Genomic DNA, 24,086 nt, shown 5'->3' with positions numbered 1-24,086 from the left:
CACAATGATCTACTAAGGCAGGCATTGTTATTTCCATGTTACAATGGGTAAACTGGTCCCCAAAGAGGCTAAAGAATCTATTCATAATAAAAGTTAGAGCTAAACCCAGGTCTTCACAGTAAATACTTTCCATAACAAACTTCAGCCTGACCAAGAACCTTTCAAGGAAACCTGTTTAAATCCTGGCACCTTACAGACAGACCCAACATAGAACTAATCATGGATTTGATAAGATCTCGCATTGCAGGATGAATGTTTATACTAGTGTATTAAAACTGCAATTAGGTAGGCAGCTTAAAATGATTTTACTTCCATGTGTTATATTTAGGCCAAAATCAAGCCCTAAATGATTGTTATATCTTCAAAAGACTAGAAATGTCTCAGTGGTACCCAAATGAAGATCGTTGATAACATTTTAAACTTAAAGTTCTATATTTCTTTGAGAATACTTCTTTAACATATACTTTTCTCTCACAAGTAAAATATTTGGAATGAAAATTCAATATATTTTTTTTCATTAATGTAAAGACAACATATCCAAAATTATTCAGTTATTATATTTATTTCTTATGAAAATGACTGAGCAATAAATTAAGTAATTTTGATTTTTACAAAGAACGATCTTAAAACTATAAGCATCATTAAACACTTCATGTTCACATTTTACTCTCCTGTATTTTCTTTCTTTCTTTTTTTTTTTTTATACACGCAGGCTCAGCAGATGTGGCACATGGGCTCTAGAGCACAGGCTCAGTAGTTGAGGTGCACGGGCCCAGCTGCTCCGCAGCATGTGGGATCCTCCCGGACCAGGGCTTGAACCCATGTCCCCTGCACTGGCAGGTGGATTCTTAACCTCTGCGCCACCAGGGAAGGCCTCTCCTGTATTTTCTTGATAAAATATATGAATAAACTTTTACTTTTTAATAAGAACACACATGCAAAAAGAAAGTTTGGAAAATATTTTAAAATTGCATTTTACCTCATTTTTGTTATTTTTAAGCAATGCATGGAGAAAAATAATATTTTTTAAAATTGGTTGTCTTCTATTACCTTTAGTATAAAAATCAAGAGTAAGCATGTGTGGCAGATCTATGGTGTAAACTATTTTATGACAGTGATTTTAAACATACGTACAGTGTTTCAGTTTATAACGTATCTTAGGAGATAATATATTTCTATATTTATGTCTTTTGAATGATGAGTATACACAATGACTTCATAAGTACAATGCGATGACTTTGGAAAAACTAGCTTCCCATAAATGGAGCCAGGTCTTCCAAACACCTCGAATTTTATATTATAAAACTGGGCTTGTTACTTTTTCCCCTTTGAAACCACTCTTCATCCTATCTTTCCTCTTTTTGTGAATGGTTCCAACCTTCTGCTCATACAACTAGAAAATCTTCACACTCTGTTTTAAACCTATCCCTCAACCTTAGCAAGTCAACCAGATGTCAATTTTCTTTATCTAATCCTTTCTTCAATCTGTCCCTATCTCCCTCATCCCAATACTCCTATCCTGGTTCAGGCATTTGTAGTCTATTTCCTGGACTATTCTGGCTTCCTTGCCTTTGTTGTCTCCATAACATCCCTCATTTAGACTGCTGCCAGAGAGTTTTATTCACTGAATCACTGTCTAGCTTATTAAAAAAAAAAAAAAAGGAATTTAGGGCATTTAAATCACCTTTCCAGACTTCCTTGGTAGCAATAACTGATGACTACTCATTTTTGCAATACCCTTCTCAGGGTGGTACCACTATAGAAGGAATATAGCAGGGTGACTGAGGGCACCAACTCAGAAGCAAAATAGCCTGGGTTTGAATCAAACCGGTCAGCTAGACTAGCTGTGTGACTCTGGGCAAATCACACAACACCTCTGTTCCTCATTTCCCTCATTTATTGCGGGACCACACTCAGGAGCTTTTTGTAGGAATTAAATTAAGCTAGAAAGGGGTCCAGGAAAATGCAATAGAGAGCCAAGGAAATATGTCTATACATAAGTACTCGTATCATTGTGACTTGTGTCATTGTGACTAGTTTCAGCTGTTGCCCCACTATTTATAATCTTTTTGGAGTCCAAGGGCCATGACTTGATCATCTTTGTGAGCGTACTCTCTGTGCAAAGTAGATTCTTAGCAGATGTTTGTTCAATTAAACAGAACATATATGAAATGTGACAAAGGTGTGCCCAACTGTTTTTAGGTGGAATGACTTGTGTCAGTGACACAAACATCCATTATTTCTTTTCTTTAAATCAGCTTTATTGAGGTATAATTTCCATGTGATAAAAGGCACAATTTTAAGAGATGAGTTCTGCCAAATGCATGCATTTAGGTAACCAGCCTCCCAATCAAAATGAATAGTATTCCCATTACCCCACGTTTCCCTCTGTGTCCTTCTGCAGTGAATCCTCACTCCCCACTCCAACCTCAAGTAACCACTGGTCTACTTTCTGTCTTATAGATCAGCCTTGCCTGCCAGTTATTTTAAATCTTTACACTAAAAATGTTTCCGTGTTTCAACCTGAACGATCCGTATCTATGTAATCAACTCATATGTAGTAACATGAAAGGAAAGCTATACACGATGCACCAGGTGTTCTGGGGAGGGCGCTGGTGAGGAGAGAGGTAAATTTTAGTTGAAAGTGGAAAACAGCATCTTGTACTTTATAGCCATTTAATTCTCGACACTTGGCTTTTCTGTTTGCTTGTTTTTTACTCAGTCATTTTAGACACGATTCTAACCTGTAGGCTCTGTAGGCAAGACAGAGTATCTTTATTCTACACTCTGGAACCCTGAGTCCCCATAAGGTGCAGCCTCAGTGCTGGAAACCAAGGCCCTGTTGTTTGGATCCAAGTTTCCAGCCTACTTCTGGGCCCAGAGTTCTTTAGGGAAACGTGTTACTGAAAAAAAAAAAAAAAAAAAAAAAAGCTGTGTCCCGGAATTGAGGTTGTAGGAAGGACCCCTGATAGGCAGTTCAGCAGGTTCTCTCGGGGCGCGGTACGCTCCACTGAACTCTGGAACGCATTGTCTTTGAGGGCGACACCCTGAACGCTGCCCGCGGGAAGGGGACAGAATCCCCCCGAGGGGTGCGCGGAGCGCAGCGGGCCGGCAGCCCCGAGGCCAGGGGTGAGGTCAGGGTGGCCTGGGGGCCGGGCCCGGACGTGGCCTGCAGACTCAGCGCTGGACGAGCGCACTCACACAAAAGAGGCCGGAAAGTGGCGGGAGGAAGCGGGCGCGTCACGGGGGCCGCAGCCGGGAGCCTGGCGCGCCCGCCCCGCCGCGTCCCAGGTACACGGCCCGCTCGCCCCGCCGCTCCGCCACCGCCACCGCCACAACCGCGGCGCCGCCAATGAGACTCCTTCCGCTCCTAGGTGAGTGCCCGCGCCCCGGTCGCCCGGCTGCCCCGGGCCGGCACCTGTAGGGAATAGGCTATTTCCAAGGTGGAACTCACGTGCCGAGTGCATTTGACCAAGACTCCAGGGGGAATTGACACAGTCCTTCTCAGGATGTTTTTCTCTTTGGCCTTTCAACTCTGGAGTTCGATATTCAGTACCCAGGGACCAAGTCATCTTTTTATTCCTGCTGACAAAGTCCTCAAAGTCCCAGACTTTGACCTTTCTTCTGATCTTCCCCCAAGACATTTGGGAAATCCAAACCATTAACACTTGTGGGAGGTTTCCTGGCCTTTCAAGGGGACTGCTGGCCCAGACTTTGGGTTCCTTTAAAATACCATTTCGATGATACTGTGCGGAAAGAAAATAAATCACATCTTTGAAGCCGAATTAATTCTGGTTTAGACAGTATATACAGCCCTATGTGAGGCTAGGATTTAGAAATGAATGTTTAAGAATCTCTTGTTACCAGATGAGGACAATTTATCTCGGATGACTGTTTTCAGAGTAATGACTTGCATGATTCAAAACTGTCCATCCCAAGCGTGTTTGTCTTGAGAAGGCCTAGGACAACAATAAAAAAGGAACGTCCTACCCTTTTCCTTATCGTTTCCTAACAGCCCACAAAATACCATTGCCAACTTTGTTTTCAAAAACTCTGAAATAAAGGCTTGTTCTCTCTTATGCTGCATGTTATTGGTCATGTTTGTCTGGTGTTCCATTTCTGGAAGATCGATCTTTGACCAGTATGTTGAGTTGATTTTTTTCCCCTCTAATGGGAGAAAATGTAAAAGAAACTTTATTATGGAAAAGGCAGAATTTTAAAAGATAATTAGAACACAGAAAAAAAAATAATTGCATTTGTCCTCCTGAATGGTATGATATGTTTCTCTTCATCTTAAAATAACACAGATTTGACTTTGAAAAGACACAAATACTCAGTTCACCTTGACTTCTTTCTGCACAGAATCATTCCCAGGGGAGGGATATTACTTTCCAATCATGTAGCTACCTTTAAAAGTATCTCACCTCAAGGTGAAGGGTCCAGTGATGTAAGAATGCTGTTTTCTTTATAAAGCCAGGTTGCTTACTACATTTTAGCTTGGTTGAGGTTTACTTGATAAACACTGAGACTGAAGAAAAACGTTACATTTTTTACTCACTTGGTCATGTCCTGTTATTTACCTAAATCCTCCTTTGGGTAATTCTCATAATGCATTTATCTAAATGGAAAGAAAGAAGGATAGTAATGTGTATGTCATCTAACTCAACAGTGGGAGAAGGTTTTTCTTTTTCTTTTTGAAAAAGTGTATTCTCTATTTTCTTTAGTGGGTTTTTCCACTTTGCTGAATTGTTGCTATACTCAGAATTGTACCAGGACACCTTGTCTCCCAAATGCAAAATGTGAAATACGGAATGGAGCTGAAGGCTGCTATTGCAACATTGGATTTTCAGGAAATGGTGTCACAATTTGTGAAGGTAGACAATCTTTATTACCTCTTTTGGAGTATATTGTAAGATTAAATTCTGATATGACTGCTTTTTTCTTATCGAGAAGTTAAGTTGTCTTACTTTATACTGTTTGGTTTCATGCTATTGATAAAAAAGCTTAATTAACGAAACGATAAGTTTAAACTTCCCAGGTCAAAATTTATATGGACTTTTGATGACTCCATGCATATCTTATTTTGGGTAAAGATTGCCCTTGAACTTAAGCTGGAAAACTAGGTTCTGAGAGCAGAGTCAATACCTTCAGGAACAGAAGAACAGAGAATTCATGAAGTCCAGGCTATATCCGCATGTGTTGCCCTCAGATACCTTCCTTAGTACTTGCCTATCTAAATTTGAGAATACCATTAAGAGATTCGAGGTTTTCTCCTGCATACCCTGGATATATACCCCGGAGAGAGAGAGAGAGAGAGAAAGAAAATTTTAAAATATATTCTTTTCTGAAAAAGTAGATCCCATTTATGGAACTTTAGGCTAGAGCCCAGAGCAAGAATGCCAGGAAAGTTCCTTCTAGGCTACAATTTAGCCCATTGACTTGATGAACAGAACACTATCCCATAATCAAATTTAAGTGATTTCTTGCCTGTGGTCTCCATCACCACCATGCCTCTTCTTTCCTCAAGCTTCACCCAGTCTTTATTTTCTCTTTCATTTTTAGTAGAATCTAGTTTAACTAGGTCAATAGAACAACATTCTATGTAGGAGAGAGTGAGGAAAAAAAAGTTCCAAGCTATGTAAATTAGTTTTAAAATATAATTAAATGGAAGTCTCAGACTCGAACTGTGTGGTATTACACTCCTAAATGTATTTAAGATAACATGGACTTTTTCTAATTAAGCCAGGATATTGTACATTGTTAATATTGCATGTGTTTGCTTATAGCATAAACAAGTTGCGTCTCGTGATTCAATTTGATAGGCTCTTAAAAAAGATTAAATATGCAGTATATAGTAAGACCAGACCTCATCACAATTAGTTTAATGCTTAAAAATGTGGAGCAAAGCTACAGTTGCTTAATGGTGCATTAGATCAGGCATTTCTGCTTGTACATAGAGCCGGGATTTGTAATTTACTATTCTACAAGCACTACAAAATTCTTTCCATAAATAGTCTTAGATTTTTATTGTGTATTTAACTGAATGGCATTATGGCAAGTTGATAGTTGAGTGACCTTCAAAATATGGCATCAAACATATTAGTGTGCTTTTCCACTAATCATTACAAATTGTACCAGAGTACTTCATAAGCAGTGTTGCCTTTTTGTTATTTAGATACTTTTCAAGTGTCATGATTACCATCATTAACACAGCCAAGCAGTTCATAATCATGTTTTTAATGATTTCTTTTAAAAACACCTCTTCCATTATCCAATGCAATTGTTTTTCCCCCTGCTGTTTAGTCAATAGTCAGCTGAAGGGCAGAAAATATTTTCTGTTGAAAATAAAAATATTTCAAGAGCTTTGGCCCTGAAATTTCTTTTCACACAGAACACAGTTTGTAATGGGAATTTTTTTTCTTTTCAAGTTCTTCTTAAATTCCCTTCTTATTTGAAGAATGGTACATATACACTTGTGTTAATATTCACAATCTGAGGTTTATAATATCCTCTTAAAACTGTTCAAACAGTGGTTTTCATCTTTTTCACATTTTATTAATCCACTGACAAATTTGGGACACTTTTTTCAGTAAATATATTTAATATGATTTTTGGAATCAAAACATTGTGTTTTCAACTACTGACTCGTCTAGGTTATATTTTGGGTTTGAAGACTCTTGTTGGCTTTTTTCATCTCTAAGGAGATTTCCCCATCTTTCCTTATCTTTCTCTAAGATTGTTAGTAGATCTCTAAGAAATCACTGGACAGAATTTTTGTTACAGAAGATGCCTGCTTCTTGAGGAGTGAAAATTGTTGTTTTTTGGCATCATTAACATCATCTTCATCATCTTCATAAAATCTGGCTCCCTCCAAGGCATGCCAAATAAATGTCATGGTAATAACCCAACCTTACTCAATGTATTCTGTTCCAAGAGCTAGTTTTGAACAAGTTATTTAGACTTTGGATTACGTGGTCCCACAGAAACAAGTTTTAATAGTAGTGAATTTATTTCACTTAATTATCTTTTTATTGAACAAGTATTTGTGGAGCACTTTCATCATCATCATTATCATTATCACGATCATCATCAGGATAGTTAAGCTGTATTATTCACTTAGTCCAAGATATTAATTAGCACAACATCTTCATCCGTTATTATTCCCATTTTATCTATAAGGAAATACAGTGTTAAGAAGGTAAGTGAAAATCTCAAGTGACACAACAAATAAGTAGTGGAGCCAAGATTTGAGCCCAAGTCTGTCTAATTCCAGTGCCTGTATTATTACTCACTGTGTTTGACCATAAGGCCTCTGCTTAACAGATACTGCTATGCCCTTGGGTTAAAATAATCAATAAGAATTGACCTTGATTTCTAATATATCTGAGGACAGTTACAGAACTATGTTAATAATTTGATACAGTGTTATAAAAGAGGTAAGTTTGAGGTGTGCAGTCAACAGCAAGGAAGTTTTCCAAGTAGAGGTGACATTTATGCTCAGAATTGAGAATAAATAGGTTTTATTAAGACGAGCAAAGTGACAGAGAGAAGTCAGGCAAAAGGAATCAGCAGTAACAAAGGCATAGAAGTTGAACATGTGTGTGTGTTTTTTTTTAAGGAGCTCCAAGTATTTCATGCTGGATATATATCACAGGTATCTTAGTTGAGGGGTCAATGGCAATTAAGTCAAGATGTCAAAGGTATGGACTTTATTCTGTTAACAAAAGAAAGCCTTTGGCAGGTATTAAGTAGCTGAGTTACATGATAGATTGTAGGTATTAGAAAGATAACCCCATTAGATAGAGTAAGAACGGATTAGCAAGGGTCAACTCACAAAGGCCATTTACCCAACCTGTAAAACCAATAGTACAATTCATTATACTTTATGCTCCATCTACCCAATGTACTTTAATCTTCATATCAAGCAGTTGAAATAAAAACTACAGATGCTGTCTTTTACTTACAAACAGTATTATTACTGGTTATAACTAGCTTCTGTTGAACTCCACACTACAGCCTTTTGCATATGAGAGAAGCAGGACTCTGAAAGCTTAAGTGAGTTCCCCAGTGTCCCAGGCTAAAGTGATAAAGTTAGGACTCAAACCCTGGAATCTTAGCCTTCTCTAAATTACCAAAAATGTCAGCATATTACCAGTCACCTGACATAATTAGTTTAGTACAGATTTTTAAACCAAATTGGTGGAACAGTATCATTTTAATAGGAATGTATTTATTACCACTTTATTGAGGTATTAATGGGAATTTATTACATACTTATCTTTATGCTGACATGTAAGTGTATTTTAAGATAGGAGGTGAAAAAGTGTGGAGAAATTTGGGGGTACCTTTAAAGGCTTTTGAAATTGTTGATGATGTTTAACTATAAAATGTAGGTTATTTTAGTTCTTTAAACATATATTACTATTGCCGTTCCTTATGGTTCTCAGTACATTTTTGACTACCTTCTAGTGCACAGTAGTTACAAATATAGGAAGTTAAAGATCCCTCCTCCCCCAGGTAATTATGAAAGTGTTAAAAAAGGAAGGTTAGAAGGGCTGAAAGAATCTTTGGCTACACCTAAAACACTATATTGCTTGAGTTGGAATAAACTGAGCTGTGAGAAGCAAGAAGCAGGAACCAGTGGAAGGATGCAGTGCATTGCATGTTTGGGTGTAAGGATGGGGGGTGGTGAGAAAATAGTCTCCCTACTCTCATATCAGCACATTAAGTGGGGCTGTTTTTTGGGAAGTTTCATGGAATGAGAATGGGTAGGAGGAAAACAACTGCCCCAGGTAAGGAGAGGAATGGTCAGGAAGGATGTAATTGACTACCAGTACGCATGTATAAAAATCTTTTCAGAGCTTGAGACATGCCTATTATGCCTATTATGAACAACATCACAAGCACTTTACAGAAAATAATGAAGTCTTGGTGCCTGACTCAGGGAGACATACTGTATGATTAAAAAGTTTTTCATTATTATCTAATAACCATACGTATGCTTGTAAAATTCAACTGGAAGAATATCATAATAAACTAGAGAGCAGTATGAAGCTGGTAAAGGTAAAGAGAACAGTGTCACAGTAGCTATCTAAAGAGCAGAATGTGAGAGAAATATTAATTAAAATAGTCCACTAGCATGAATCTGCCCAGGATAAAATAGAAGTGTTGAGGACATGTGATTGCTTCCATAACAATTTTTTCTTTAGTAATAAAGAGGATGCTCATCAAAATGGGCAAACCAATAGTCATCAGAACAGACGCAAAGCATACAAAATGTGTATGTCATGAATATACACATCGTTAACACAATTAGATATACTATCTAAACTATGTCCTACAAGTAATAACTGTAGCTGTAAATATTTAACAAAATGATAATATCCGTAATAGAAATGTGAACAGAAAAATAACTCTTATGTACTCTTCTTTGCATCACATCTCAATGATATTTCATATTTAATAATGATATATACATATAGTCAAAGCTATATAACATACATATACCTTTTCACTTTTATGAGGTATAGTCACATTCCGTATGTGAATGATTTTTCAGAACAAACATGCCAGAATAACAAACTAATTGGTATCACCCATTTCTCACTCAAGTAAATATCATTGTCTAAGATGGTTTAATTATGAAAATGATGCTACCAGTGCTTAAAATTTTATTAGAACTCTTACTTTATAATTTATATGTATAATATAATAAATTAAATTTAAATAAATTATTTGAGTATATATATATATATATATTTTTTTTCCTGTTCTCAATGACAATGAGATTTTGAGAGTGGATTTAATCTTCAGAAACAGCTAAGAGAAACTTTTAACCAAATCTGATGGGTGAAGTGGAAGATTAATTGCCAAAATGGTTTTAAGAAAATGGTGTGTGGTTATAAAGTAATATGAGATGAAATATTTTTCATGAGTAGCATGGAACAAAGATAGTTTTTTAAGTTTTGAAATGTTTTGATATTGCATATAATAGCGAGATCACTAGAATAAATGTACTGACTTTCAAGTTGTTAATTCTCATTGGGATGCTTAAGTTCTGTTATTTGCTTAAAGATAGTTGTATTATTTTCACGCATTCATTTCATAAGCATTATCTGTTCTTTATGAATCCGATTCCAAAGGGCATTGTTAATATCTCTAGCTCTAAAAGTAACAAAGATAAACCCAACACATTGTTGAACTAGATTCTAAGTGTATACCAGCTTACTTAGAAATATTTTCGTTAATACAAATATTTTATGAAATAAACCTTACAGTGTAGGACAAAAATGTCATAAAATGTATCAGTGCATTTTGGCGAACATGTCAAGCATTTTCTTATATGATAAACATCATCATTACCTTTTTAAAACATCATCATTACCTTTACTTATTTCAACAATTGGAATATTCATTTTGACCCTGTCATTTTTGAAACCTATTCTAACTTTGAAAATTTAGAATATGGTACCCTTAATAATTTAGCATACCAACATTTTATTTCTGTTACCAAAAAAGATGGTCCATCAGTTTAGTTCTGTCATGATCTGGCAAATTAAATAGTCTGGTTACCAAAGTTAGTCTATTTATTGAGTGAGACAGTTGGAACAAAAACAAGGAAGGTTAAAGTTTATAATCATCTTTAAATTGTACTGATATTTAACTTCTGTGGAGTTACATACCCAGAAGATAGAGTGCATCAAAACTGCCTGGATTAGGTCCCTCTAGAAAAGCGATTTTTCACAGCAGCTTCTAAATCTTTTTTGTCTTAAGGCTGCAAATGGGTATCTTTTGAATGTTTGTTTTCATTTCTCAGCTGGCATCATCAGCTCTCCTAGTAGTTCATCTACAACTTTTCTTATCCTTTTACATTTATTACATTTTGTGGTATTGAAACTTAGGAGTACAGAATTGAGTAGCAGCCAGGGCTAGCATTTTCTTTAATTTTTCCCTTTCTCTCTCTCTTTTTCTCTCTGCCTCCCTCTCTATGTCTTTTTCTCTTTTCTTCTTGTTCCAGTCCATAGAAGGAGGTGTCTTCTGGTTTTTAAGGAATATTTAAGGAATATTTGAAGATTTAGAAATCTATGTCTCAATAACATTACATCCACATCTTCCTTCATATGTAATATGTTACTAAAAACCCTTGAGGAAGCAAAATTTCTTTTGTAAAACAAGTGTATTTTTACATACTCCAGAGGAATTTCCTAGGAAAATGAATACTAGTACAAACTTGAAAAAGTATGAACTCTAACATGCTTCTAGATAGCTGTGTATCAAATTTTTTTTAAAGTGAGGTACATATTTCCTTGGGCCTTCTTGTACTGAATGGAAACTGTAACCTGTTTAAAAACTGATAGTCTAAATTAACCCAAGGCTTACATTCCAGGATGCATGATTTCTGTGAACTTCATCCAAATAAATAAAATACCTTTGCCAATTTCAGAAATTCTTTTCCTTGTAACTAGAAATATGACCTCTTTCGTCTGTTGACAAGAAGAGTTACACAATAGAGAGAACAAACTCAAGCACAATAATTAAGTAGAACCTCCTCAAAAAATCTACTCTATAAGATTACAAATTCTTTTACCATATAAAAAGAGAAAAATAAAAGAATAAACCATTATAGAAACCATCTTTAAGCTAGTATTTTATTTTTAAAAAGAAAAAGAAAAAAGAACTTGTGTCATTTGAGTTTTGCTGATCAGCACCACAGTTTTAAAACTAAAAACTTCTCCATATCTCCTCCCTCTATTTGTATAGCTGATTCACTTTGTTATAAAGCAGAAACTAACACACCATTGTAAAGCAATTATAGTCCAATAACAATGTTAAAAAACTAAAAACTAAAAACTTCTCTTATCTAACTTGACAAGGTCATTTTTTGCAGACTAAGTTTCAGGAATCATTTTTCTAAGTCATCCTGTTTCATGTGTATTTCACTGGACAGATATGACAATGAATGAGATACAAACTAAGAATTATCCTGAGTTCTTAAAGAAAAGTTTAATATGAATATATGATTTTGGATTTTCCCAACTAATCTATAATGAAACATGAAAATGTTTCTTCATGTAGAAGTCTCATTTATTTTTGATTACTTTTTAATCAGTATTATCTACGTGGATTCATTGCATATTTAGAATCAGAAAAGTAATATCAGATAACTAATGGCACAGAGAATTAAACAGAAATAGTAAAAATCAACACAGAACTTCTGAGTGCTAATATCAATAATCAAAAATACTTACTCAAATTTCTGTGTTAAATCAATCCTAGATAAGACTTACTACCTGATTTGACATTATCAGAGTGATGGGTTTTTTTTTTTTCAAGTGAAGACTATCAATTTGTTTTTACTGTAGGCTAAAATGTTGATTCATCATATATATATATTTATATATATATACGTCATATAATATGTGTTGCTGATGATAAAGCATCAATAGCAATACAATTGGATATCATTTTTCTAGCATTAGTTTTCATTTTTTGCATGCAAAGTGAACATGGCAGTTGTACCATCTTATACTTTATGTTCAGTCATATCTTTAGGAACTGCTAGGAAATTTAAATTAAGTGAAAATTGTGCTCTAAATGTGGAATTTTCAAACATTTTAAACCTCTGTTGCTTTTCAAGAAAATATTGGCATGAAGAAGAACAAAGGAATTTGGAGATAGCACCTTTAACACCGTAAAGTGACTCAATGAGTCTCAATTCTTTCGCTTTGCTTATTAAAATTCTATTATTTTGTCAATATTTTAAGATTGCTAACTTCATTTTGCAATATTGATGATATTTCTTTTGTTGTTGGAATGTCAATTTTCTACAGTCCCAGTTTTAATAGGGCATTAGCATACTTGATAGCCAACTCCCAGTTATTTTGGAAGCAAATTAACCAGTCTTCTGATTATCTATTTTTGCATTATTTCTCTTCATCCTTACTTAGTCTCTTTAATGCTTAAATAAGGAACTTCAGATTTACAGCTTATTCACAAAAAAAGAATAATAATATTGATATTAATTTGAGTGCTTTCTCTGAGCTACCATCTATTCTAAGCACTTTACATGAATTTGTAAATTTAATCCTCATAACAACTCTGAAGTAAAAGCTAGTATTATTCTCAATTTATAGGTTAAATAATTTTCCCAGAGAAAGTACCTTCAAACAGTCTTCTCATATGATCCTCAAACTACTATGTGAATTAAGTCTGCAAATAAGGAAATTGAATCTCATTAAGAAGAAAATGAATTATTTTGGTTCTACCCCTCCTACCTCAATTCTGCTTTTTTTGTGCTACATTATCAAAACAACTGATAAAAAGAAAAAAAATTAATACCACCTTTCTGCCCACTCCCCATCTATGCTACCTGGAATAATGCCTGAAACTTGCCCCACCCACGTATGCAGCAAACCCAGAACTCTTGTACTAAAGAGGTTGTAATTGTCAGGCAAAACCTGGGTCATGGTACCTGTGATAATCAACATTGTTCTTTAGTTATAAACATAAGGGTCTTTTAAGGATAACCAGTCATTGGAGAAAAGCCAAAAATACAAACACAAAGATGAATAAATAGAACTGGCCTGAAAAAGTTACTTTCTAGGGAGAGAAAGTTTGAAGGAAAAACTCTAGTTGATACCCTCAAAGAGATTCTCAAAAATTTTGCATCCTAACAAACAAAACAAATAGAATAGGCTTCTGTATGTGAAAGAGCTATTATACCAGAAAAAATACTTTCTTCTTCGGTATATCCCATAACCTTTGTGCTGCTCAATTCCTTGTACCTCCTTTATCCTTTTATTCATCTCCTTTTGTAGAAATCCATCAAGACAATAAACTGGTAAAATTGTCAGTAATGCAAGCAATTCTTGAAAATCACCAGAAGATTGAGACTAAAGTCTCTATTCCTGGGTTTTCTCTCCTATGAAAATGATCACACACCGAACAGGGAAACTACAAATTTCAAATTTTCTTACACATCAGTAGAAGATACCCCTGGACTGCATAAGTCAGGATATTCTTAAGTTCATCAGCTGAGCACAATCCCCCTTTTTATAATAACCCAATTTCACCCCCTTGTGATCTTTTCCATTATCTCTGCCTAAGCTCTCCCAAATTCCTCCCCTAGTTTATCTCAAAGGTAAAACAGGGTAGTCAATGTGTCTTTTGACCCTAATTTCATGATTTGCTGGTAATTTTTCACATTATAATGTCATTAATATGGGGATAGAGCCTATACTTGGTACCCAGGAATAGTGCATTGTTGTTGAAGAACCTCCGCTCCATTTGATTGAACTCAAACTTTGTTTTTGACTTACTTATAAATTCTGTGGTTATAATATTGTAATTATCTGCAATTTCCAACCTATGTTGTTTGTTTTCCCTGAGTAATTTCCTGAATTCACTGGCTAATACTCTTGAGAGTTCATACAAAAAGATCTATTTTTCTCCTCCAATAAAATATATTTATCTTCTGATCTATGTTACTCCCAAATTGAGGCAATAACGTGCAATAAAGCAGCAGAAAAATAATACCCAGAGACTGCAGAACTAAAAGGCAAAGATGGAAAATACGAGAGCAACATGGAGAACCTAATATCCATCTAATAGAAGTCTTATTAAAGTAGGATCAGACAAGATTTAGCAAAGGAAATAACAAAAGATATAAGACAATTTCCCATAGCTTAAGAAACACCTGAGTCTTCAGTTAAAAGAGCCCTCTAGTATTCAACTGTCTTTTGCATAATATGTTTGTGCCTTGCTTCTCAGCTTATGTTTAAGGAATACCTATTGATATCATTCAATAAAAGAAGAGTATAGTTTACTTCAAAACCTGTCATTTTTATTTATACATTCAAAATGTTTATTACCTTTGTGTACCTAAATAATAGAATATATAGACTTCTTCATTCCTGTAGCATAGGTGAAAACCTTCTCAAATCATGGGGACAGAGTGAGAAAAAGCACTTTTCAAGACGACAGTTGAGTGACTCTTACCATCAGGAGAGTGAATAGGTGCGAAGCAGCCAAAAATCAACAATGACCACTATAAGAAGAGTTTCTATCAATCCTCTGGGCCTCCATGTCTACATTCATCTACTTTCATTTAACCCTTTTCTGAGACTAATTCTAGTTTAAGAAAGGAGGGGTATATTTTAGAAATACTGTGATATTACCCCATCATCTAAAAAAATAAAATAATTACTACACCAAAGTCTTATCTTCCAGGTGCCCATTATTGGATCCCTTTCTTATATCCTTGTATCTCAATAACTGGGAGCAGCCCTGTAATTTGAACCCTCCTAGTATGCCATGCCCGAGTAACTAAATTCTCTGATAATAAATTCTCATATGACTGTGATGAGGTCTCCAAGCTTGTTATGTATATTCTAGTCCTGTTCAACTGGGACTGTTATGGTAATGGTTATTAATGTCTCTCTCAGCTTTAAAATTCTTTGATTCTGTTATTGTGAGACTTTTATTCGGACTGTAGTCAATATACAGTTCATCTACTTTTTGGGTAACTAATGGATTTTCGGCTCAATTTAAAACATGAAAATGAAACAGATATGGATTTTGGTCTCTTGCCTCTAAACTCAGTGCACTTTCCACTCTACTACCCTTCTTTTTACTGCGATCTCTGGAGCTGGCATGACCAATGCAGGTGAGGCTTTCATCTACTGCTTGTGCTACCTTCTCCCTATTCATGGCCATAACACCATCATGATATTCTTTTCTGCTGAACCAGGATGTGACCTCAAAGTTCTTCTCCAGGCAGATGTTACAAATCAGTAGAGGCAGGCACATAAATAAAACTTATTTTCCATTATTTCCATTATTGTTTTCTCTGGTGATTTCCTCCTTTGAAAGGAACTTCTGGATGAATCTTCAGTGAACCCCCTGTATTAGAGTGCTAAAAAGTAAGGTATTACATAGAAAATGATCAGCAGGAGAAGTGCTATATCAGAGTCACCTGAATCATAAAAAAAGAAACAAGAAGGCTATAAACCTTGATTTTTATATTTGGTCCCCTCTGGGAAAGGTTTAGTCACTGTTGTATACAGTTGAGAGAACCCCTTTTGAATAAAATGATACACATATTCGTTATGTGGGGAGGAGGGTTATGATTCATGTGATTTTATACGTACCATTTAATGAATAATCTGGAACAAAATGCTACAAAATAGAACTTGTCCTTGTGTTGCAATTTCAAAAGAACATTGATGATTGTTTATTTTTAACTGTGATGAGCCAGGGATGTTGAGAGTGGACTTGATCAGAGGGGCAGTCTTCTCAGCTGGAAACCTGTAGCTAAATTTCTCCATTCTGAGGATTTCATATAGTTCCAGGCATCAAAATACTTTGTGTCAGACAATAAATGGGACAGGATAATCAGCTGTGTGTGTGCTCAGGAAATAAATCAGGCACTTTCAATGTTGGAAAAATTATAAACTGAGATTCATTGTCTAAAACTCAATACACGTGTCACTTTCTTTGCAAGGCCTTTCTTATTTCTATATTTTAAGAATAATTGTTTGCTTTTTCATCTTCTCATAATTCATTTTTTATTTTTGCATCAATTCATGATATCGGAATAAGTGTTGATGGAGTTTGCCTGCTTTTTTTTTTTTTAACATCCTTTTTGGAGTATAATTGCTTTACAATGTTGTGTTAGTTTCCTCTGTATAACAAAGTGAATCAGCTATATGCATACGTCTATCCCCATATCCCTTCCTTCTTACGCCTCCCTCTCACCCTCCTTATCCCACCCCTCTAGGTGGTCGCAAAGCACTGAGCTGATCTCCCTGTGCTATGCAGCTGCTTCCCACTAGCTATCGATTTTACATTTGGTAGTGTATATATGTCCATGACACTCTCTCACTTCATCCCAGCTTGCCCTTCCCCCTCCCTGTGTCCTCAAGGACAGGAGTAAAGACACAGACATAGAGAATGCCTGCTTTTTAATAGTGCCTGGGGAATCCCAACAGTGACTGCTGTTTGAGGAGAGTAACTAATTCTTATTCTTGAGTGGATCCTTGGAAACTACCAAAATTCCTTGGATCCAATCTGTAAAATACTATGGATTGTTTTTGAGTGGTTACTCTGATTGGTTGGCGCCCCATTCTTATTGTTCCTTGCCTATGCTGAATTTATTAAGACATTGTGGGTGGTATTCCTGCTTGCATGAATCAGCACTTAGATTTGCTTGAATTCTATACATTGTAAGAGACCCATATAGCAAGATTACATTAGGTATAATCCCATCCCAAATATTTTGCTGTAAATAAAGACTATCCATTATAGCCAGATAGAAAATGTGCATGAATGATCAGTTTGCTTAATAAACTTCACATTGGTTTTCTCCAAACTGTCTTTCCCTATTTCATTTTGAGTGATCAACTGTGCAAGACTGAATTTCCATTAACTTATCTATTCCTCTTTTGAACATTTTCCTGAATTAGGAAGCAGTATGTCCTAAAGCAGGGACATTTGCAATATTGGCACTAATACCTTGTGATGACCTCCTGTTTTTGAAGCACCCTGGCCCTAATCTTCAGAGTCCCAGGAGTCACATTGACTATGGTATTTTTTTTCTGCATCTGATGTGTCACATATGCTGTTTTCATAGAAATCCTAGTAATTGTGAAATTATTAGCACTTAGAAAAATGATATTTTCATTTCTAAGCATATTAGTACTTTGTTCTTTCTTTAATTTCAAAACAGAATTTTATTCTGTGTTGTTGAAAATATCTGTCTCACATTTATCACTCTTTCCCATGAACTAATCTTTTTAAATACAACATTACATGAAGCTGTATTTATTCTTCAGTTACCTACTTAAGGTGAAGTTTTATCTTTTTTTGCATTAGTATGTACAAAGTGAAGGACAAATTTTATTTTGTTTTTTATCAAACTCTAAATTTGATTAAATAGAATAAATTATCACATGAATGAATTGGGAAGAAAAAAATATTCTTAATCTCTGTAACTTTAAATTACTTCATTAGAATTTTAATACCTCCAATATATAAAGATTATGAAGAAAATATTGTCTTCATCTACAAAAATGTTGTGTTTAATTTTAAAAAATGTGTTGTAACCCTTCCTAAGAGTTATTCACTTCATGATTTAGGAAACATTCTTTTCATGCTCTCTAGCAGTGCTGAAATCAACTAAAAGAGTATATGTTTAGGAGGATGTGGGAAAAATGTTTTGAAAAACTCTGATGTATTATCTCAGATAATTTCTTCTTCTTGTCTTCTTGAGATATGATTTTATATCCCATATTTTACCAACCATCAAACTGGTGCCAAGAATCTGAATTAATAATTAATCGATTTTTTAATTTGTTGGTCAGCTGTATGAGATAATACCACTATGTAGTGTACATTATACAGCATCTGTATAAATGTATCAAGCATTTGGAACGTTAAAAAACAGAACAGATCATATTTGTCTGCCTTGAAAGTTGTGATTTTCTGGATATTAAAAAATTAAGGCAGTATTACTGATACATTTCAGCTGCTTTAACTATTTTGGTCCATTGCCATTGAGGGAAAAGGTACCAGGACTTAAATTACTGTAGTCTCATGTGTAGTTGTGGGTAGAGTGAGAATAAGGATTTTAGGAGGAAAAAACATTCTGTTTAAAGAAATTGGAATATAGAGAAAGAACTCCAGCACCTGAATAATAGACGATGGTATTTTATATTCAAGTCAAAGAGTTTTCATTAAGAATGAGATTATTTTGAGTGTCATTGGCCTGAAAAGCTCGATTCCTGCCAAGTCCCTTTAAATGGAATTTACTGCACGGTAATGGTATTTCCCGTATTAACGTGATTTTTCCCGCAATGTTATGTTCTGATAATTTATATTATCAAGAAATCTGGATTAATATACAGTATCAGAGATTCTCTTTATAACTGTTTAAAAGTTCCCAAAGAAATTGCTAGAAGATAGAATGCCAGACTGTTCAAAGCCTGTACTTATTTTAAGGAGTAAATTAATACTTTGGTCCTTCATTTGCCATGGAAAAAGATAAAGACATTCTCTAGGAAGATTAGAATCCAGCCAAACATTGTAGACTATATATAGCATACAAAGCCTTGTGCCATTTGTGAAAATGCTATCAGGGGGAAAACCCAATGAGTGAGTTTCTGTACTGTATGTTTTAGGGACACAGATTTAATTTAGAGATTATGGTTTGAAAATAAAATTTACTGTAAGAGTGTTTTTAGCTGATAAGAAATTGATTTTGTGACCTTGTTACGCATTAATTGAAATATCTGGCAATATGCCTTGACAAGGTTTAAGGAACCATACACACTTGGAACCATATCATTCCTTCATGTTGAACTTGCTAGTTAATCACTTTGTTACCATTATGGGGAAGGAAACTACCTTTTGTGTGGGGTCTGAATAATCTTCTATGGCGTAACAAGTGGTTTTTATGTAATTGACATTATATTTAGTTGTTTCACTATATTGAAGGTGCAGTCATTTAAGAGTGTTATCCTTATAGATTAACGTGGTATTTTGTATTTTCTAATACTTTAAAGGTTATATTTATAAAATCAAAAATAAGAATGTGTGCACATGAGCACAGACATAAAAATTATTTGTTATTTAAATTATTCAGTGAATTTTAGAATGTAGTTTTTAAGAACTTACAGTAGAATGAAGGTAGTCAGGTTATCAGTGTTCTACATGTCTTACATGCTAGCTTATTTAACAGGTGTTAACTCAGGATATATTTACAGAGGAAAAAATGAATTGCAGAGGAGAGTTCAAACAAATTGTGAAATTTGTAAAGTCTTACCAAAGAACACCAAAATATATATATTTTTTCCTTGAGATTCTTTGGGTTGACTCACCAGGTCAGTTATATATGCAATAATTACGCAGAAAAGTGGGCATCTCCACTTTATTTCTCTTTTGTGGATATAACCTCAGAACTAAAATTTGGGTCATGTTTCTTTAGTGATATCATGCTGTTAGCCCTCTGCAGATCAAGAACACATACTAAGTCTTAAAGAATTTGTAATTAAAAATGTCACCGGAGTCATGTTTAACATTTAAGTGGGAAGAAATGTGCTGTTTTTTGTACATTTTTGATAATTAAAGTTGACTTGTGCAGACAACTAAATCAATTTTGACGAGACTGAACAGAAGTTGAGGTGGTCCTGACACTTGCTTGATAGTTTTGTATTTGTGGAAAAATTTTGATATTTTGAAGTAAGAGAGTTCTATATCCTTTGTGTCAGAAAGGTTCTTATGCTAGGTTTCCTGGTGCCGTATGGAGGATCTGTTCTGAAGATAATTTCTGGACCTTTATAAACACAGAAATCTATTGAGAATACTAAAAATAGTACAACAAATCTCTGTTGTATATGCAATGCAGGAAAGCAAGCAGATGCTTGATTATAGTGTTGTGTTTGTTCAACGAATGTTATGTTCCCTGCAGCAGTTTCATAATGGAATACTATATGGAGAAGACTGTTTTTTTAAATATGTTTTGGACTTTGAATTTCAGTTTATTAGTAGACAAATATGTCAGAAAATTTTCAATAGAGGCAGTAATTGTTGTTTTATAGTCAATAATCTCTTTATACTTATCCTTTTAAACAATCAGATGGTTGCTTTAAGAATAAAGAAGTATGAAGTTAATATGAATTTAAGCAAGGTTTTAGATTATAACCCATAATACACTTTATTGTGTTTAGAAAAGAAAACTTAAGTCTTACTGATTACTGGAGATACAGTTTTCAAAAAAAGATTCCAGCGATTCATAAATTATGATCCAAGGACTTACTACTACTAATGCCTTAATATTTGCAGATCAGTTCCTTTATTAATTGAAAAGAAATTGTCCTTACAACAATATTAAAACCGAATGACACACTTACAAATATGACACACTTAGAGAATAGAATTTAAAGCAAAATTTTGACATACGGTAAGTATTCAAATCTGGAATACCAAGTACAAATAATAAATATAGGAGGGAAAAAAATGGCTATAGTTTATTTCAAAGTAGATTTCAGCAGATGAAGCATTATAATGGAGACCTGCTTTGAAAATCTGTACCTCAACTTTTTAGATTCAGACACTATTGACACTTTGAACCAAGATCGATCCAAAGAAGCAGAGCTATAGAAGAAACAGAGCTTCTGAGGAAGGCATCCCTGGGATCGGATCCTGGTTCCATCACTTGCTAGCTGTCATATTTGGACCAGTTGCTATGTCTTTGGTATATAAATAGTCTTATCAACTTCAAAATATTTTTGAGGATAAAAGAAGATAATAAAAATATAGCATTTAGTTATGATACTGGCCATATAGAAAGGCCTCAGTAAGTGAACTGTTATTAATGTAAATCTGTCAGTCACTTTCTGCCACATTGTTTTGGATAGGTTCATTCTTTTTCTACTTTCCCAAACTATCCAGAAAATCAGATGAAAATCATCTAGGCAGTTATGTTATAACAAGGTGCTCTTCTGCTTTTCCTAAATTCCACGAACAGCAACACATATGAGCACTTAACCATATACCTAGAATAAGGGTATATTAGTCCCTACTTGCTAATAGTTTATTAATCCTCAACTTACATTTTAGGCTTTCTGTGTCTGAAGGGAAAAAAAAATTAATCATTTACTTATTAGTAAGCTTTCTTTTTTTTTAAATACATCTTTATTGGAGTATAATTGCTTCACAATGTGGTGTTAGTTTCTGCCGAACAACAAAGTGAATCAGCTGTATGCATACACATATCCCCATATACCTTCCCTTTTGAGCCTTCCTCCCACACTCCCTATTCCATGCCTCTAGGTGGTCACAAAGCACCGAGCTGATCTCCCTATGCAGCAGCTTCCACCAGCCATCCATTTTACATTTGTTAGTGTATGTATGTCAGTACTACTCTCTCACTTACATCCCAGCCTCCCCTTCCCCACTGTGCCCTCAAGTCCATTCTCAATGTCTCCATCTTTATTTCTGCCCCACCACTAGATTCATCACTACCATTTTTCTACATTCCATATATATGCATTAGCATACGGTATTTGTTTTTCTCTTTCTGACTTACTTTACTCTGTATAACAGACTCTAGGTCTATCCACCTCATTACAAATAACTCAATTTCATTCCTTTTTATGGCTGAGTAATATTCCATTGTATGTATGTGCCACATTTTCTTTATCCATTCTGTCGATGGACATTTAGGTTATTTCCATATCCTAGCTATTGTAAATAGTGCTGCAATGAACATTGTGTTACATGTATCTTTTTGAATTACGGTTTTCTCAGGTATATGGCCAGTAGTGGGATTGCTGGGTCATAGGGTAATTCTATTTTTAGTTTTTTAAGTAATCTCCAAATAGTTCTTCATAGTGACTGTATCAAGTTACATTCCCACCAACAGTGCATAAGGGTTCCCTTTTCTCCACACCTTCTCCAGCATTTATCCTTTCTAGGTTTTTTGATGATGGCCATTCTGACTGGTGGGAGATAATACCTCATTGTGGTTTTGATTTGCATTTCTCTAATGATTAGAGATGTTGAACATCTTTTCATGTGTTTGTTGGCCATCTGTATGTCTTCTTTGGAGAAATGTCTATTTAGGCCTTCTGCCCATTTTTGGATTAGGTTGTTTTTTTCTTTTGATATTGAGCCTCATGAGCTGCTTGTATATTTTGGAAATTAATCCGTTGTCAGTTGCTTCATTTGCAAATATTTTCTCCCATACTGATGGTTGTCTTTTTGTCTTCTTTATGGTTTCCTTTGCTGTGCAAAAGCTTTGAAGTTTCACTGGGTCCCATTTGTTTAGTTTTGTTTTTATTTCCATTACTCTAGAAGGTGGGTCGAAAAGGATCTTGCTGTGATTTATGTCATAGAGTGTTCTGCCTATGTTTTCCTCTAAGAGTTTTATACTGTCTGTCCTTACATTTAGGTCTTTAATACAATTTGAGTTTATTTTTGTGTATGGTGTTAGGAAGTGTTCTGATTTCATCCTTTTAATGTAGCTGTCCAGTTTTCCCAGCACCACTTATTGAAGAGGCTGTCTTTGCTCCATTGTATATTCTTGCCTCCTTTGTCAAAGATAAGGTGACCATATGTGCGTGAGTTTATCTCTGGGCTTTCTATCCTGTTCCACTGATCTATATTTTTGTTTTTGTGCCAGTACCATACTCTCTTGATTACTGTAGCTTTGTAGTATAATCTGAAGTCAGGGAGCCTGATTCCTCCAGCTCCGTTTTACTTTCTCAAGATTGTTTTGGCAATTCGGGTTCTTTTGTGTTCCCATACAAATTGAAAAATTTTTTGTTCTAGTTCTGTGAAAAATGCCATTGGTAATTTGATAGGGATTGCATTGAATCTGTAGATTGCTTTGGGGAGTATAGTCATTTTCACAGTGTTGATTCTTCCAATCCAGGAACATGGTATATCTCTCCATCTGTTTGTATCATCTTTAGTTTCTTTCACCAGTGTCTTATAGTTTTCTGCATACAGATCTTTAGCCTCCTTAGGTAGTTTTTTTTTTTTTTTTTGTACTTAATGTATTTATTTGAAACTTTGTACATGTCTTACTAAAGCATACTAATATTTTGTTAGAGTGTGATAGGCAGTATAGCAGGCACCTCTGTGCAAGGGAACAGAACATCTTTGACAAATATACCATGTTTCACTGCACTTTCCCCTGGAAGAGCAGACTCTTCACTTTTTGGTGGCACTTTTTTTTTAGTCCTGTTGGTATTATTTCCTCTAGAATATTTTCTTTTATTTTACCTGTTAGTCAACAAGGTGAATCTTTGCCGGGTTTCTTTTAGAAATGCCACAAGGAGGACCAGGTGCAGACTACCACTATGGTCATCAAAAAATATGGAACGCTTCACAAATTTGCGTGTCATCCTTGCGCAGGGGCCATGCTAATCTTCTCTGTATCGTTCCAATTTTAGTATATGTGCTGCCGAAGCGAGCACTCCTTAGGTAGTTTTATTCCTAGGTATTTGATTCTTTTTGTTGCAATGGTAAATAGGAGTGTTTCCTTAATTTCTCTTTCAGATTTTTCATTGTTAGTGTATAGGAGT

At 35.0% G+C, this 24,086-nt stretch overlaps 1 protein-coding gene and 1 non-coding gene across 3 annotated transcripts in view; one reads left to right on the top strand and one right to left on the bottom strand.

Annotated features, from left to right (window-relative positions):
* Positions 1–3,075: 3,075 nt before the first annotated feature.
* The window catches only part of ADGRL4 (adhesion G protein-coupled receptor L4), a 121,943-nt gene continuing 100,932 nt past the window's right edge, over positions 3,076–24,086 (top strand). For both annotated transcript variants that reach the window (XM_027114155.1, XM_027114154.1), the window contains exons 1-2: positions 3,076–3,374; positions 4,725–4,874. In XM_027114155.1, coding sequence (XP_026969956.1) covers positions 3,353–3,374; positions 4,725–4,874 — 172 coding nt within the window. In that variant the 5' untranslated portion in view covers positions 3,076–3,352. The remainder of the gene's footprint in view (positions 3,375–4,724; positions 4,875–24,086) is intronic.
* LOC113624644 (U6 spliceosomal RNA) lies at positions 23,872–23,978 on the bottom strand. The gene has a single exon (XR_003434430.1). It is a non-coding gene; the product is annotated as a U6 spliceosomal RNA (small nuclear RNA).

Source organism: Aethalodelphis obliquidens, unplaced genomic scaffold, assembly GCF_003676395.1.
Source record: "Aethalodelphis obliquidens isolate GAN/ISIS:26980383/991018 unplaced genomic scaffold, ASM367639v1 scaffold13, whole genome shotgun sequence".
Classification (NCBI taxonomy): Eukaryota; Metazoa; Chordata; class Mammalia; order Artiodactyla; family Delphinidae; genus Aethalodelphis; species Aethalodelphis obliquidens.
This window is presented reverse-complemented; position numbering and strand designations above follow the sequence as displayed.